Source organism: Lytechinus pictus, chromosome 11, assembly GCF_037042905.1.
Source record: "Lytechinus pictus isolate F3 Inbred chromosome 11, Lp3.0, whole genome shotgun sequence".
In the NCBI taxonomy this organism is placed as follows: domain Eukaryota; kingdom Metazoa; phylum Echinodermata; class Echinoidea; order Temnopleuroida; family Toxopneustidae; genus Lytechinus; species Lytechinus pictus.
The window spans coordinates 24,180,315-24,199,179 of record NC_087255.1 but is presented as its reverse complement, the minus strand read 5'-3'; the positions used below and the strand labels follow the sequence as shown (position 1 = coordinate 24,199,179).

Genomic DNA, 18,865 nt, shown 5'->3' with positions numbered 1-18,865 from the left:
CCCATCAGTGGACTAAGCACTGTTTTTCTTGGGGGCCCTGCATACAAGTAACAAATACATGTACATACATATAATAAATACAAACAATGAGAAACAAGGAAGAAAATATGTTCAAAGAGACAAGCAACCTGCAGGACATACAGACAGACTGAAATACATGTGTGTATAAGTAGAACAAAAGTCAACATATTGTGCATATGCAAATCCATATAACTATATATTCCCTATGATCATATGATTATTGATTAATTTTGTGTTTAAATATTTGTTTGCTTGTCCCTGGAACCAGCCAAATAGGGGTAGTTATTTTAATTCAGTAGTTTCTCGCTCTCCAATAAGATGTAGCGAAGGATTGCCTCGAGACTGCACTACGGGTACCACTATCCAGCTGGTTCCAGAGAATGGCAGCACTATAAGAAAAGGCCTTTTTTCCAGCCTGTGTGCGTACAAGCGTACAAGTTGGCTGAGAAGTACTGCTCCTATGGTAACTGTCGGATAAAACAGAAATTGTCGGATAAAACGTCCGACAACCCCTTTCATGAAATGCTCCCCATATCTTATAAACTAATTTCTGGTTCCACCTTGGTCATATATTAATATTGTGTGAGAGAAAACAAAATGGCGAAAGTTTAAAAGAAGTCGGACATGCAAGTAGTAAGAAAGTTATATAGCTGTTTTAGAATTGAGATCCCTGATTAAGACTATCTCAATTTCAACTTGGCAAAGTGAATAATGACAAATAAGGACCACTTTTCTTAAGCCATTTTCTTAATTATCAGGATTCGTGGTTTTCTCCTCAGTATCCCATACATGGCCCAGTAATCAAAATGTAACAAAAGCAGCATATTGTTTATGTCCTCACGAAAGAAAGATAATCTGAATTAAAACTTTTGAAGAAAAAATGTTCTTTTATCAATTTCATGTCTTGGAGCCTTACATCACAATGTGGATAATTTCAAGTCCCCATGGGTATAAGATGAATACCAATTTTTCCATCTTTACAAAAATCATAACTTTCTTAAAGGTCAAGTCCACCCCAGAAAATTGTTGATTAGATTCGATAGAGAAAAATCAAACAAACGCTACAAATTTCATCGAAATCGGATGTAAAATAAGAAAGTTATGACATTTTAAAGTTTCGCTTATTTTTCACAAAACAGTTGAATGCACAACTCAGCGATATGCAAATGAGAGAGTCGATGATGTCCATCACTCACTATTTCTTTTGTTTTTTATTGTTTGAATAATACAATATTTCAATTTTTACAGATTTGACAATGAGGACCAACTTAACTTAACCATAATCTGTTAGAATAATGGTAATTCCACATGTTCAGGGAGAAATAAAAATTTGTTTCACTTGACAAGTAGGAGAAAATTAGAATATTTCATATTTCATATCATAAAATACAAAAGAAATAGTGAGTGGGTGATGTCATCAGTCTGCCAATTTGCATACCGACCAGGGGGCGTTTCATGAAAGGACTTGTCGGACGTTTTATCCGACAAGTCCCATTTTATCCGACAGTTACCATAGGAACAGTGCCTCTCAGCCAATCAAAATCATGGAAAGATGTCAGATCTGACAACTTGTCGGATGAAAATATTGATGAAACGCTCCCCTGGATGTGCATATAACTGTTTTTTTTTAATTAAGCGAAACTTTAAAATGTCATAACTTTCTTATTTTACATCCGATTTTGATGAAATTTTCAGTGTTTTGCTAGTTGGATTTTTCTCCTTTTTTTTAAATCAACTTTTTGTTGGGGTGGACTTGTCCTTTAATGTTTGCCCGAAAATGTTCAAACTTTCACGCCGCTTTCACGTATATACTTGTCTGATTTTTCTCTTCCCTCTAAATTTTTTTTAAATTTGGGTTGGATTACCCTTTTTTTTTGTTCCGTCGACACTTGCTCCACATTTGGATTGGCCCCTCGATGCTCATCACAACCTAAAAGATATGTAAATGGACACAGACCATCCATTGCAATTTGTGGGAATTAATCATTATTGTCCTTAATTGTATTATAGCGCCCTCAATTGGCATCATCATTGACATGAGAACAGTGAAATTACAGTCATGTACTTTGTACTATTAAGATTTATATATCTCCAGAGATTTGAGCGCAGAAATATCCTGGGTACCGTCTTACAAAGAGCTGCGATTGATTCCGATCAATCTCAACTATGGAAAGCCAGCAACGCCCACATTGTGTTTGTTTAAAATGTTTTCTAGATGATTGTATATTACATGAATTCATTGTTTTCTTGACAAATTGGTGTGTTCGCCTTTGTTTACAAAGGACATAGAAAAAATATGACACCGATGGATCACAATTGATAAGATTAATCGCAACCCTTCCAGGTATAAGAAAAAAAAACAAAAAGCTTCATTGGGGGGTCTTTTTTATATTGAATTTAGACGGCGCCCAGGTATTAGAAAAAAAAGCTTCATTTTAGGGGTTCCTTTTTTATATTGAATTTAGACGGGGCCCAGGTATAAGGAAAAACAACCAAAACTTCATTTTGGGGGTTATTTTTTTTAATTTGAATTTAGACGGGGCCCAGGTATAAGAAAAAACAACAAAAAGCTTCATTTTGGGGTTTGCTTTTTTAAATATTGAATTTAGACGGGGCACAGGTATAAGAAAAAAAAAACTTCATTTTGGTGGGTTATCTTTTTTTTTTAATTGAATTTAGACGGGGCGTCCCAGTTATAAAAAAAAACAAAAAAAAATCATTTTGGTGGGTTATCTTTTTTTTTTTATTGAATTTAGACGGGCCGGCCCAGTTAGAAGAAAAGAAGCTTCATTTTGGGGGTTCCTTTTTTAATATTGAATTTAGGCGGGGACCAGGTATAAGAAAAAAAAATCTTCATTTTGGGGGGTTCCTATTTTATATTGAATTTAGACGGGGCCCATGTATAAGAAGAAAAAAAAAACTTCATTTTGGGGGTTCCTTTTTTATATTGAAATTAGACGGGGCCCCGGTATATGAAAAAACTACAAAACACTTAAATTGGGGGGGGGGTTCTTTTCTTTTAATATTGAATTTAGGCGGGGACCAGGTATAAGAAAAAAAAAGCTTCATTTTGGGGGGTTCTTTTTAATATTGAAATTAGACGGGGCCCAGGTATAAGAAAAAACAACAAAAAGCTTCGTTTTGGGGGTTCTTTTTTTAATACTTTTTAGTTCTGCGGCGTGGATCCAGCATAGGGCAGTTCACTGGTCGGAATTACGAAACCACTTGAAAGAAACGTCACTATCTTTACTGTTGACCCCTATAAAACGGTTTCACATTATTCAAGAATAATAAATGCATATCTATCTTTTGAAAAGTATATTTCAATTATGGTACAACAGTTAAAATGACCAACACTGTAAAAAAATAGAGGGTAAAAATTTTACCACCACGTGGGTAATTATGTGTCCAACCAATTTGGGGCAGTACTTTACCCAATGCGCGAAGCATATTGTCTTGTAAGGTTAAAAAAATAAGCAGCAATTACTTTAGAATGGGCAAAATTTTCATCACACTGGAATAATATGAATGTCCAAAAGAAATCCGCCCAATTTTGGTTTTACACATAATTACCCTCATGCAGCACTTTTACCCAATATTTTTTAGAGCGAAGAATGGTCAATCCGAGTGTATTGTTTTTTTCATATTAAAAAATAAAGGGTTAAGGATAAAGGTGGACGATATTTAACTTTTTTTCTGTTTTAAAATCTCATGGGCCCATATTCTGATAGCAGGTTTAACTTAAACTCAGGTTTAAAGTTGTGGTTTAAGTATGGAAAGCCATAAGTATCAAAATTTTTATTAAGTTGTATGTTTCTTATATTTAGTGTGCTCTTTCCTGATTCATCGATGGTGAAGACAATCATCTATTTATACTTCCTAGACAATTATGAATGATTTGAGAGCCAAATGAGCTGAAGTATGATATCTCTACTGTTAGTGATTTGTGTAACAATTGGCTATCCATACTTAAACCACAACTTTAAACCTGAGTTTAAGATAAACCTGCTATCAGAATACGGGCCATGGAATTTAAGTGATGACAGGATGTAATGTGTACATGCCAAGGTTTGATGAACGTAATCTCTTTTTTTATTTCTACCATTGCCTCCTCTTTTTCTCTTCTCTCTTTTCCATCTTCTCCGATTACAGCTTATATTAAACCTATGATGGCTTCAATTTATATTCGTCTATTGTCTTTTTTTCTTTTCATTGTCTTACTACCACTGACATTCATTTTTTTTTCTCCATTGGCTCTATCACATATTTTTTGTATCATTATAATGGTGAATATCATTTTCCACAAGAAAGGATCACCATTAAGTTAAAGTTTCATAACTATGTACCAGAGAGAGAGAACCCCAAGCCTGTACAGTCATGACAGTAGACTGCATGCGCATGTTTTCTTCTTTTTACAAGTGTAAACCGAATGCGAACTAAACCCCTCAAAAAAAGTTTGGAAATCTGAGTTTGGCCATTGATTTCTCCCAACTCCAAATTTTAAACATTCAATACTTGATATTATTCAAAAGATCATTTAATTCTCTTTAAAATGATACCATGTGTGTTATGATCATGCCATCAAGAAAAGAAAAGGATTCAAAAGTGATGGATGAGGTCTGAATTGAAAAGCTGCAAAACGAGCAGAAATAGTCATGGAGGGTCAATACAGAACATGATTCTTATGTCTGTGTCAATAGAGATGAAAATCCATTCAAATCAAGCCCCTGCTTCTTCATTTTTTATGTTTTGTTGTGGTTTATGTAGTGATGGTTTGTTTGTTTGTTATGTGTTTGCTTGTGCAGAAGTTGGTTTGATTCCATGTTAATGTTGATGTTATGGTGCATGAAAACAATTAAAAGAAACCGCTGAGAAACTCAGTCATCACCACGGAAAAAAGAACAGTGACTTTCAATATTGTGTCATTTTGCAACTTTTGAATTTCGACCTTGCCCCACATTTCAAGGCACTGCACCTCCATGTAAACCATAATCATATCATGTAGGTATCATTTTAAAGAGAATTAAATGATCTATTCATTGATATTAATATCCCATTGATATTTACTAAAACCGAGGAGGAATTATCGATCAAAGTCAAAAGAAACCGCTGAGAAACTCACTCATCACTACGGAAAAAAGAACAGTGACTCTTAATATTGTGTCATTTTGCAACTTTTGAATTTCGACCTTGCCCCACATTTCAAGGCACTGCACCTCCATGTAAACCATAATCATATCATGTAGGGTATCATTTTAAAGAGATTTAAAGGATCTGTTCATTGATATTAATATCCCATTGATATTTACTAAAACCGAGGAGGGATTATTGATCACAGTCAGATTTCCAAACTTTTTTTGAGGAGTTTATATAAGGAATAGTTTGACTCCATGTCTAAGCATGCTAAGGAAAAGATGTTACATGAGAGACGTGGTATTTTGCACTGCCACACCTTTGCTGCTGCATGTTCTCATCAGCGTGACGTTTCTATTGTTCAAACCACTAGTAATTGCTTTCTAAAAGCAATTAAATGGTTTAAGCACAAGCAAATAGTTATGCATACGAAATATAGCTATTGCTGAAGCATGATCTTTGGCTGGACTAGCAATTGCTTGTACTTGAACTTCTTGAAGCTGATTTTCAATGAGCACTTCATGCGGTCCAACCCTGAAGTGCAGTCTCTCTATACGAGTTCTTAAAAGTACTGATATAGCCAACTTTTGAGGCCTTATGCATGTTATGTAGGGTGTACCAAGGCCTCGCAATACCGGTACTTGATTTTAAGGTTATATCAACGTGGTTTTACAAACATGGTTGTAAAACATGTAATATAATTTCATTTGTAATTTATGCCGATTGGATGACACATTCAATTAATTTATTAGTCCATCAATTAATTCCATCAATCCATATATTGATCAATACAAAATATTTGCTTATTTGAAAGCTTCATTTAAGGTAGTCATTCAAGTTGCAGAAATAAATAAATATTACTGAAAACAAAGATGTTACAGAAAGAACGCATGGAGGAATCTTCAGGGAAAATAATATTATCATGTTGAATTAGACTACGACGCGGGATCTGAAAAACAAAACAAACCCTAGAATTATGACAGGACAAGGTTGTTTCAATTTACATGATCTCACAGAGATAAAGTTTTAATGAATTCATTCATTTATTTTATTTATTAATTAATTTATTTATCAAAATATCTTTACACAGGATAACAAGCTCAGATTGACGGTTTTTCAGCGTGGTACTGTTAACATGAAATAACAATATATACATAAAAGATAAAAGTGTAACTTAGGTTCTATACAAGTTATGAATGAATTCAACAACATTAAAATCAGAATTATCACTAATATAAAAATTGATCAAAGATAACATATTCAATTTTTGAGGAGTCGATGAAATGAGAATAGTTATCCTGTAGACAACACAATAACAGTAAATTACAAACTAAGGTGTATGATATCATTGAAATAGTAAATAATTCATCAAAATTTATGAAGAAATTATGAATCTAATTATCATTGAGCATACCATACTAGACTTAAGTAGAAAATTTACAAAATAAATATCGCCAAGCAGAGTATCGGAGGCTTGTTTGCTAAGAGTACGAATTATTAATATAATTAGTTATAACATATTGGATATCCCGAATCATTACACAATCAAGAAGAGAAAATAAAATGGAACTTTAATGAGTACAACCAAGGGCTAAATATGAAAAAAAGTGTAAATGCCAAAGAAGAACTGTCGAGGCTCAATCAGCTACCTTGAAATAAATATAGAACGAATGTGGTTACTGGCGATGATCATCAAGATATTTTTTTAATCTCAACTTATTTTATGTCAAATTTTTTAAAGGTTTAATGATAAATCCAGCAATCGGCTGCATACTGACAAATATCATCCGATCTGGTCTTTCCCCTTCTAAATCCAAGACATTTGCATTAGATACGTTGAGTATACATTCACACATAACGTAACGTAACGACGTAACATTTCAACGAACAAAAAAACTCTCAAAATAATTTGACACTAGTGTTTCCACATTTATTACCTACAATACGTCAAAAAGAAAGAATGAATTTGTTAAGTCATATGCATAAAATAATGATTGAAAACAAATCAGTATGTGATTAAAGTTGTCACCTTTCAAAAGTCACAAGTTATTTTCAGAATATTGCACGTATCCGTCCGAATTCACAAACTAGATTTTTTTTAACGCAAATTAATGTTAAACTTAAAATATATAAAAAGATTGTTGAATGCATATGCATATTCATATATCATGCATTATGGGTGCATACAGTGACGTGATGAGTCAAACCAGGCCAGGCATGGAATTGTTTAGAGCCAAAAAATTATAGCTACGAGCGAACAAAAATCCGACGTTTTTCAATGTATCATATTTTACAATTTTTCATTTTTCTTTTCTTTCTTTATTTCTTTTTTTTTTCTGGTGGTGAAACTTTGGCATGTTTGGGGTCACCTACCTCCCCCCCCCCCCCCCACGATCTGTTCGCCAGGAGTTCAACAGCAATATACATGACAGACTGTTAAGCGCAATCTTATCAAATGGAGGATATGAACTTAAAAATTGAGATGAAAACATGAAGAAAAATAACATTAAATTTCATGATAAGAATAGCAGAAAATAATGCCTACATAATTTGATAAAAACGAGTATCGATGTATGCGTTGTGAAGCTTTATACGAACAACGGACAGGAACCCAATTATCTCTTATATTCATTGCACAATATTGTCTCATTAAAAATCACATTTCACATAGACCCTATATACATTTTATATCGTTCAATCAAAATGAAAAAAAAAGAAAGGTTTAGGGTGCCTCTCTCGTTTGTCATGGCAAAATTGAACGTAGGCCAACAAGAAGAATGCGTTATTGTGTAGGTATGAAGGTGATACGGGACTGGTATCTCCACGAGTACCGTTACAAAGGGCGACGACACACCACCTTCTTCGCTGCATCACGAAACCTCTTGTTAAATATGCTGAAAATAAAGGCGTTCATCCAGCTATTGGAGAACATCAAGATGGTCGACACGAACCTTGCCAGAGGCTTCGTTACGGCTGTTCTCCTGTTGAAATGTGAGGCAGAGATGATGAACCACGGTGACAATGAGACGAAAAATGTAACGGTGGTTGCAATAAGTACAAGGAGACCTTTCCTGTGGTGTTGGCGTTGCCTGATAACATTGATATTTACAACGTCGTTTTTGGTACAACGGGGAGTAGTGACATTCATACGGCTGGCTTGACCCGAAGAAACACACATAACCTTGATATTGGTAACGGTGGTCACGATGAGAGATGTACTGGTTATGAGAAGACTAGGGACAAGGCAGGGTCTAAAGGCGAGTTCTTCTGAGGAAAAGTCTGAAAGGCAGAGATTGGTGCCAGCAAAACCACCACGGATGGTGCTAAGTGCAGCGTTCGCAATGACGATGAGGCTGGTAACAGCGAGTGTGATCCTGATGCGCTTCATGGTGACCAAAGAACAGTATCGCAGAGGGTAGACGACAGCGATGAACCGGTCAATGCACGCGCATGTGATGAGGAGAGCGGAAAGTCCGGTCAACCCCGTACAGGCAGCCCATCCTACGGCGCACATCACATGCGACAACGTCTTCTCCATCCTGAAGATCATCCCCGTCATTGTCAACCCGCAACAGAAGAGACCTGTGAGTAGGTCGGTGAAGGCCAGTGACTTGAACATCAACTGTTGTACATTTTCAAAGCAGTCCTCAACCTTGTGAAGAATGGTTATAATGAACGTGCTAGTGATGACAATTAACAGCAAGCAGATCCCAAGGATTGTGACCTCAAATATATCCAAGGTTGACAAGAACACGCTGTCATCGTCTTGGACCAGGGGCCATTGCAAAGTTTCATTTGAGGAGCTTTCGTTTTGGGTCATACTGGTGCAACCATCTCAACACTGTTGACTCTGCAAATGTAGTTTCTGGAGGCTCTCCTAAGACAGTGTAAGAGCTTGCGCAGATTAAAGAAGGGCAGCGATCGCATCAGTCACTGCATGGTGATAATCTCATATCCTGTAGAGTCTTCAAGATTGATAAGCTGGGTTTATAAAGCGATAGAATACAAAAGCAAGTCACAGTGTAATTTATTTTGTCTGCATACTTCTCTTGTTGCTTGTGTAGCATGTCCCATATTGAACACCGGGATTGAACAATCAAATCCCGCAAATGTTTAAGTCCAGACTTAAATAATCAGTTCCAAACTATTCCAATGTTCAAACCAAAATCAATCCACCAATTCAGCTTAGATTGAACAATTCAACATTTTGCGAGCGAAATTCGTTGAAAGATATTTATTTTGCTGCAGAAGGAGGAGATGCACCTAACTTTCCAAGTCGCCTCCCGGTCACAAAAGGAAAATCGGAGTAAAACTGAACAATCCTCATCTGCTCACATAATTTAATGCTCCGAAACGATCGAAGATTATAGTATCAACCTCACTTCTATTATGAATAATAAAGTGAAGGTGTATGTAAATTCGAAAGCAAGGCTAAATGATGATTTCCATCAAGATATCCAACTTTTGGAAGAGGGCTTCTTGGTTTTCTGGTTGATAGTGACCTTGATACTTGATGCAGTAATCCCTTTGGCAGCTCATACATAGGCTATACTGGGACGATCTGCACTGGCTATTATGGTTTTGGATTGTATATAATTATTGTTGTTGACGTTCGCGCGAAGAGTGACAGATTAGTCAAGGGAAGAAAAAACAAATTGACCGTACTTTTTAACAAGTCTTATGGGAACTAATTTGAGCTTTTTGTTGTGGATGGTTCCAAGTCGATAAACATTGCATAATCCTTTATAATCCTATTCCTACGAGGTTTTCTGTTGGATAACAATATGTGTTCGTCCATCGATGCGACGATGACCATCTAACCACCTAACCATCGAGAAACAAGGAAAAACCGAGCTAATATAATGTCATTTTTATGTAAAGCACGGAATATCAAAGAAGAAAAAAAATTTGATATAATTCAGTTTGATTTATTGTTTTCTTCTGCATTCATATCATTCGTATAATACATTTGTCGTTGTATTACAAAAAATTATAATGTTTTTGGCATGAAAGAGAAAGTGTACTAAAAATATAATTCCAAACAAAAAGATGTATTATAACATTCACAATTTGCATGAGCAGATTTCTTGAAAAAAAAGGACAATCGTAGAAGATTACACTCATTGAATATTATAAATGTATCGTTTAAATTGAATTAAATGAATGGAAACATTAAAGTAATATATGGCTCTGATTTGCTTCGATTTGCATACACTTGGAAAAACACAGAGACTCATTCTGGCCTCGTTTAAGTTAGTTTGAAAAGTAAGATTCATTAGATTTCGTATTCATATTTCGTGTAAACGAGCGTATCTCATTCACTTTATTTGGTTTGTTTCAAAGAATAATAGAAGTAAAATGAAAAATAAAATGCATTCATAAAACACGTTAAAAGAATATTCAGAACTGCTTGTACTTTTTTTCGTATAATCTTAGATTTGTCTCGAAGTAGTTAACTTCTGGGGGAAAATATAAGAGAAGTAAAGAGGCAAGAATGCCTGGTGGACTTGTATTAAAACTCAGGTAAACCTCTCATTGCACTGTAGGAACAAATTTAGGATTACTCTTGGAAGTACAGTGAGTATGCTTGTTTTCGTAGAAAAATACTCGAATAAGAGCAGATCTCCGATTATCCCTTTATTTGAAATTGCTCTGGTGTGTCGTTGACGGTAGCTGTAGACAATCGCTATAAAGCTCTTCGACATATTCAACGACGTTTTAAGATCGAACATTATGCAATTTGCTTTGCTCTTTCAACTAACCCGCTCTGTAGTCTGGTAGGGAGATAGGGTTCCCATGCACCCAGTAGCGTACCGTGAACCGCAGGAGACAAAGCACTGGGGGGGCACTGCATTGTCTGTGAACAATGCTTTGCCCCCCCAATGCTTTGTCTCCTCCGAGTCACGGTACGCTACTGCATGCACCCCATTGATATATTTTTAATCTACATTTTTGTAATCCTTAAGATGTCTAGTGAATGAATTTTGATGTACCCAAAACGAAATATTGTCCCATGGGGTTCAAATCCAAGATGGCGTCCAAAATGGCCGCCATGTTCATGGAATTCGGATTTTCATACATAGATTCCGACACAAACATTTATTTGCCACAAAATTAGTGTCATATGAAAGATAAATAAATTTTCTACAAGTTGATACTATTCATCGGTGATGAAAAGATAATTCGACTGAGATTTTAATAAGAAAAGTGCAATTTTTAGATTTTTTTCCATAAATTGAAAATTTGCGAAATACATGATTGACCATAAATCTTATGAAAATAAAGGAATTGCCTTGAAAATTTCTAAAAAACTTTCCCAATATACAAATATTAAGTGGACGAAATTCAAAATTGATATCATTTTTCTTTAAAAACTTATAATGTCTCAAACTTGAAAATTAAATTTTCAGAAATTTGACTTTTTTACTGCATATCGCAGACTTGGATATACAAATGTATATTGTCACATTTTCAACCCAGAAAATGGAAATATGCCTTAGTAAAATGCAAAGTTATCTATTATTTTGTTGGTAGAATTTACTACAATCCCTTTATTCTTCAATTTAAAGTCGGTTAATATAGTTTTTGAAAGAAGTAAGACTTTTGGCCAAAATGTGTATGTTTTTGGTAAAAAAATTACACATGCACTGTTTGATCAGATTTATTATGAATAGCAGTAATGAATGCACAATCTCAACATTCGATATGAAAGAGGATGTATCAACGAGAATATTGGCAGGCTTCATGCCACCATAAGTATCTTCATTTGCTTCAGATAGAAGGAAAATATGCTGAATGTATTAACCGATTTTGCGCTAAAGTGAGGCCAAAAAGCAACCTCCGTGTGGCAGTGAGCAGTCACACCAATGAAAACGATTGCAAAGTGATTAATGGTATGTCATACAATAGCTTTGATCAGCCTCTCGCATCGATTGTGTTGGTATGACTAACACACCGTAATGTACAGTATATAATGTGCATGGTAATAGAAATGTATGATTCAGTAGGATGTAAAGACAAAAAAGGCATTTCTGTTACATCATAAAGAAATTTATTTAAAAGAAGTTTCTTGTAAACAGTTATAATATACACTAGCATTGCAGTGCAGGTAATAGAGATGAAGTTCTGACACATCAATACACAACTGAAAGGAACATGTCAAAGCTACCCCCCCCCCTCCACCTTATCTGTATTTTGAATCCATGGCCTGTATTCCAAAATCAGGTTTATTTTCGAACACGGTCTAACTCTTTTCTAAATTTATGAAGAGCCAAAATTTAAAAATTCTGTTTATATTTTATATCTGTTATGTTTACTACTCTGTTCCCTTTTCTTTCATGATGAAGGAAAAAACTCAATTATCATTATCAGACAATTATGAACAATTTGGGGGTCAATATTAATGGAATTGGCTCTCCACAGTGAAAGGTCATTGTGCGAAATTCTGTCGGAAATCAAAAAGTGATCATAGTCGAAAACCATATCATAGTTCAGATGACCGAAGATCTGACATGGTATCTGATGATCGTTAACCAAAACATAAGAAATCACGATCAAAATCAAAAGGTCGAAAGAACTAACCGATCAGCGAAATGGACACAGCACACGATACTATCACAGATCATGATAATTATCAGTCTAAAGGCAGTCCATCCAACACGCAAATGGGCCAAACACAGTTGTAAATTCAAAAGGTACAGTAGCATTTGCTAACATTGACATAATATGCACACAGAGTCGGTCAACATAAGCTCTACCTAAGAGTTGACTCAAGTGCAAGTGCTAACACTGTCACAGTACGTGCCGCCAAGGCAATATAAAGTTCAAAGTGGGAATCATTAGTGAAACAAACACCAGTAAAACGTAGCTTATGGTGAGATTCAAATTAAATGTTAAGGTACACTAGACATAAAATGTTACAGTCCAAAATGGTCAACACAGACATTATATGTAGCAGATGTCAAGGTTTCAGCTATCCTAGGGTTGCTGGGTTGCACTGACAATGGAATTATCACAATGCACTCAATGCACAATTATGACACACCTACATCTAACCCTAAATCAAACAAACACCTATCACAAGTGATAAGGATCTCAAACAAGTATTTCCAGAGCAATTCGATGCTATTGGTAGTTTCAAAGGGAAAGCGATGCTTCATTTCAAGGACATCGCTAAACCTACCACAGACGCACCACGCAAGTGCAGCACACTTGAAGGACAAGATCAAGGCTGAACTGGACAAGATGGAGCAGCAAGGAGTCACCAGGAAAATCGAGTACCACACCGATTGGTGTATGACCACTGTTGTGAAGAAGGACGGTTCTATCAGAATTTGTCTTGACCCAAGGAGGATAAACAACGCCTTGAAGAGATGCCCACACAAGGTTTCAACCTTAGAGGAGGTCCAACCTATATTTGAAGGACCCCAGTACTTCTCCAAGTTAGACGAAACTTCGGGATGGTGCAGACGGCCCTTTTAGGGCCGTCTGCACCATCCCGAAGTTTCAAATTAGCGCGCTATTTCTGATCCGGCAAATTATCCCGATCTGAAAAATCTCGAGATAGTTGGCGGTGCAGACGCAATTATCGCGCTAGTTCGTAGGATTAATCTCGAGATTGCAATCCCAAGTCAACTCGGGTTTATTTGCAAAATAGCGCGCTATTTTACGAATTATCCCGCTAATTCGTCGGTGCAGACGCACTCGAGATTGGACTCGGGGTAATTTATTCATGACGTCAGTCCATAATGCAATTCGCGTTCCACTTCCGCCTTGGTCAAAACATAAACACGTGCGAAAGTCAACTTTATACATGCGAATAGCGTTCATAAGCAACGATGGTGTCCCCACCAGTGAATGGATTTTGGGAGAGACCCCGGGAGAGACCAGACCGAAGGGGGAGGCGCTCAGCATCGCATCGACGATGGTCATATTCAATAACAACACTGACAGCAGTGTTGTCTTATTCCTTCGCAAAATGTGAGCAAATATATAGCATTTCTTTCCTCCTTCTCCCCCTCTCTCTCTCTCTCTGTCGTTGCCTCCTACTCCGCCATCATATTTCACGAAGAATACATCACTTCTTCACTCGCTGAGCTGAAAGGATTGTTGCATAACACCGGTTGAATTCGGCGAAAGTACTAGTGAAAGGAGTTCATTGCTTGCATATCGCGGGAAGTTATTCAAAAGCGCGGGCCGTTGAAACTCCAAGATCCGAAAGTGCGCATGCCCGGAATATCGGGCTTGTTGCCTCGCTCGAGCAGATATAGCTCCTCGTGGGATGGTGCAGACGGGGTTTCTTGAATCTCGAGATTAATCGCGAAGAGGGCTGATCGGGCTAAAATCTCGAGATTGAGCAAACTCGGGATGGTGCAGCACCGCCTAAAGGCTGGTTACTGGTCAGTTCACTTGACTGAGGAATGCCAAGACCTCACCACATTCCGAACACCATCTGGAAGGTCCTGCTTCCATAGATTACCATTTGGTCTATGCAATAGCCAAGACATCTTCCAGCAGCACATGGATAGGATTGTCCAGAATGTGCCAGGCTGCATATGCATTGCAGATGACAGCTATTGTAGGGAGAACGGAGGAGGAGCACGACAAGAATCTGTACTTATTCATGGAGACAGCAAAGCAAGAAGGCTTAGTGTTCAACAGCCCCAAGTGCACAATCAAGAAAGAAGCTATCAACTTCTTTGGCTCCAAGTGCACTAGATCAGATATCTACCCAGATCCTAGCAAGGTAGAAGCCAACACATTACCCAAGTACTATTACCCAAGGACAAAGAGGATGTTCAGAAATGCCAAATATTGTTCAAATATTTAGCAGCATACATTCCTAATTTCTCGGCGAAGTCAGCACCACTTCGAAAACTTCTTATCAAGGAAGTACCGTTCATCTGGGACGATGATCATGAACATTCCTTGAACAGCCTGCAATGTGCAGTATCATCAGATGCATGTCTACAATTCTATGACCCAGAGAAAGAGACAACTGTCGAGGTAGATGTATCAATGAAAGATCTAGGAGCATGCCTGCTTCAGGAAGGTAACCTATTACCGACCTGGAAAAGACATGATTCTTTCCGATACGTTGAGTCGACTTCCTAATCCCAAGGAAGCATGCGACGTACCGCTAGATGTCAGAGTTAAATCCATCTGCTCTGAGGCTGAAGATTCGCATACTATGCGATCGACTTATTACTCTTCGGACAACACAAGATGACAGAACTTCAGAGAGAAATGGCTAATGATCCAATTCTCATAACATTATGGCAGATAGTTACTCAGGGTTGGCCTGAAACAATCCAAGAGTTACCGAAATCACTCAGGCAGTATTGGTCGTACAGAGATAACATCGGATTATCACATGGAGTACTCTTCAAGGGGAGTCAAGTCATCGTACCGAAGTCACTGAGGAATGATATCCTTAGACAGCTACACCTAGGACACATGGGAATCGAAAGTACCAGACGACTTGCTCGTGAGACAGTGTTCTTGCCAAACATCAACAAGGACATCGACCAGTTGATAAAGCAGTGTGAAACATGCCAGAAACATCAAGTAAGGCAGCAGAAGAAAAGGAGTGGAATATCAAGCACAATACTTCTTCTCCACACTTTCCAAGATCAAACGGATTAGCTCAGAGGATGGGTCGTACAGTCAAGAATCTGTTGACAAAATGTTCTCAGACTGACCAAGACAGTCAACTAGCAATGATGAACCTGAGAGCAACACCAGTCGAAAGTAACTTGAGATCACCAGCAGAAATGTTATTTGGTAGACCCATCAGAACCACACAAGTCACTATTTCTCGAGAGATTCTACTACCACTGATTTTCTCTTGAATAGGCAATACAAGATGAAGGAAGTGCATTATCGACATGCAAGTTCTGATATACCACCTCCGCATGTAGGACAGCCAGTGAGAGTTCTACATCCAAGAGACCACACTTGGATACCAGCTAAAGTATCCAAAGTCTGTGAGAAACCCAGGTCTTACGAGGTATCAAAGCCAAACGAAGGAATCTTGAGAAGGAACAGATCACACGTGAGGGAAATTCCATCCACCATCCCCACTCCAAAGCAGGGCTCGAAATTAGCAGTTGCCCGGGTGACATTGGCAACCAAAACTGCCATCATGGTTGCCCGGATGGCAACCAAGAAAATTCTGGATATTTTTTTTCTCAAAGAGAGTAAAATCTTCCTGAATTTTGCGGCAAGCAAAAATGCTTTTCCAGTCCAAAGTTTACAACTTCTGGATGAGGAATATATATCTTTCAAGATCACATTGGCACAAAGTTTTAGCTAAAAAAGATCGCCCGAATCTAGCACATGAGCCTGCCAATGAGTTCTAAAATTGACTGCCTGTCTGTCAAAGTTTGGCTAAGTCCTCCCTAAGAAACATAAAGCTTACATTTTGACATGATATAAGTGGATTGTTGCAAGTTGTAAAATGCAATTTACAGGAGGCCTTTTCCCTGGTACTGATTCGTCACTACATTTTCTACTTTTTAGTTTTGGCATGGTTAATATGCTACAATTGTTAGTTCACCAATACAAGTCTAAATCTACAATCTTGCACCTAAAAGTGAAAATAGTAAATATATTAATAACACAACCATACACATCTGAATGTACCAAAAAGACATTCCCTTTATCATTTTTGGCACTTTAATGTATCTGACTTGTTTAATTCAAATCGTAAAGAATAAAGCTAACCCACTCAATTAATTTCTCATACTCAGAATACCCTCAAAACATTTTTAATTTGATTTCCTATGATGTCGAATTAAAAAGTTCTGTTAAGAGTTTTTCGTCAGAATCCAAGATGGCCGTCAAGGTGGCGGCCAAGGGACACTATTTAAGTTTTCAGAACATCAAAATAACTTCATTCAGTATACAACTCCAGGATTAAAAAGGTGTAGGTTAGAAAAACTTATCAATAGGGTGAAAAGGGTGGTAAAGATAATGACAATATAGTACACTTAAGTCTGTAAAATGCAGTAAAAAAACAAAATTTCTTAATAATGGTATATTAGGAAAGTTTTCTCGAAAGTTTCAAGGCAATTCCTTTATTTTCCTTAGATATATGGTAACTCAAGTATTTTGCAAATTTTGGGGGGAAATAATTTCAAAAATGTATTTTTCTTATTAAAATCTCAGCCGAATACCTTTTCATCACCTATGAATAATATCAACTTGTAGAAAATTTATTTATCTTTCATATGACACTAATTTTGTGTTAAACTGATTTCGGAATACAGGCCACAGTTTCAAAATACAGATAAAGTGGGGGTAGCTTCGACATGTTCCTTTGAGTTGTGTATTGATGTGTCAGAACTTCATCTCTATTACCTGCAGTGCTAGTGTATCTTATAACTGTTTCCAAGAGACTTCATTAAATAAATTTCTTAATGATGTAACAGAAACGCCTTTTTTGTCTTTACATCCTACTGAATCATATATATACATACTGTACATTACGGTGTGTTAGTCACACCCACACAATCGATGCGAGAGGCTGATCAAAGCTATTGTATTATTTTAATGACATACCATTAATCACTTTGCAATCGTTTTCATGGGTGTGACTGCCACACTGAGGTTGCTTTTTGGCCTCACTTTAGCGCAAAATCGGTTAATACATTCAGCATATTTTCCTTCTTTCTAAGCAAATGATACTTATGGTGGCATGAAGCCTGCCAATATTCTCGTTGATACATCCTCCTTTATATCGAATGTTGAGATCGTGCATTTATTACTGCTATTCATAATAAATCTGATCAATATCAGTGCATGTGCAATTTTTTTACCAAAAACAGTCTTACTTCTTTCAAAGACTATATCAACCGACTTTAAATTGAAGAATAAAGGGATTGTAGTAAATTCTACTAACAAAATAATAGATGATTTTGCATTATTTAAGGCCTATTTTCATTTTCTGGGTTAAAAATGTGACAGTATACGTTAGTATATCCAAGACTGCGATATGCAGTAAAAAAGTCAAATATCTGAAAATTGAATTTTCAAGTTTGAGACATTATAAGTTTTTAAAGAAAAATGATATCAATTTGGAATTTTGTTCACTTTATATTTGTATATTGGGAGAGTTTTCTAGAAATTTTCAAGGCAATTCCTTGATTTTCATAAGATTTATGGTCAATCATGTATTTCGCAAATTTACAAATTTTTGGAAAAAAATCTCAAACTTGCACTTTTCTTATTAAAATCTCAGCCGAATTATCTTTTCATCACCGATGAATAGTATCAGCTTGTAGAAAATTTATTTATCTTTCATATGACACTAATTTTGTGGCAAATGAATGTTTGTGTCAGAATCTATGTATGAAAATCCGAATTCCATTAACATGGCGGCCATTTTGGACGCCATCTTGGATTTGAACCCCATGGGACAATATTTTGTTTTGGGAACATCAAAATTAATTCACTAGACATATTAAGGATTACAAAAATGTAGGTTAAAAAACCATATCAACAGAGTGCATGGGAACCCTATCTCTCTCCCCTACTACTGGTATATCGATTGACTTTCGTCATTCTTTTGACAAAAATGGGGTCAAGATCGTCATTCCTACTACCAAGGACGGTATACACGTACATTCTAGCCCACTTTGCATCTGAAATTAAACAATAAGCAGATTTAGAACCCCTCACTGTCAAGAACATTATTTTGTAATAGAGGTAA

At 36.6% G+C, this 18,865-nt stretch overlaps 1 protein-coding gene across 1 annotated transcript; it reads right to left on the bottom strand.

The window, feature by feature from the left end:
- Positions 1-6,114: 6,114 nt before the first annotated feature.
- Positions 6,115-10,527, bottom strand: LOC129271053 (adenosine receptor A2b-like). Its single transcript, XM_054908401.2, has one exon. The coding sequence runs from the start codon at positions 8,972-8,974 to the stop codon at positions 7,988-7,990; it is 987 nt and encodes a 328-aa protein (XP_054764376.2). The 5' UTR covers positions 8,975-10,527; the 3' UTR covers positions 6,115-7,987.
- Between the last annotated feature and the right edge of the window lie 8,338 nt (positions 10,528-18,865).

Bases quoted from the DNA above. Each gene is read 5' to 3' on its own strand.
- LOC129271053 (XM_054908401.2), bottom strand. From the start codon at position 8,974: ATGACCCAAAACGAAAGCTCCTCAAATGAAACTTTGCAATGGCCCCTG.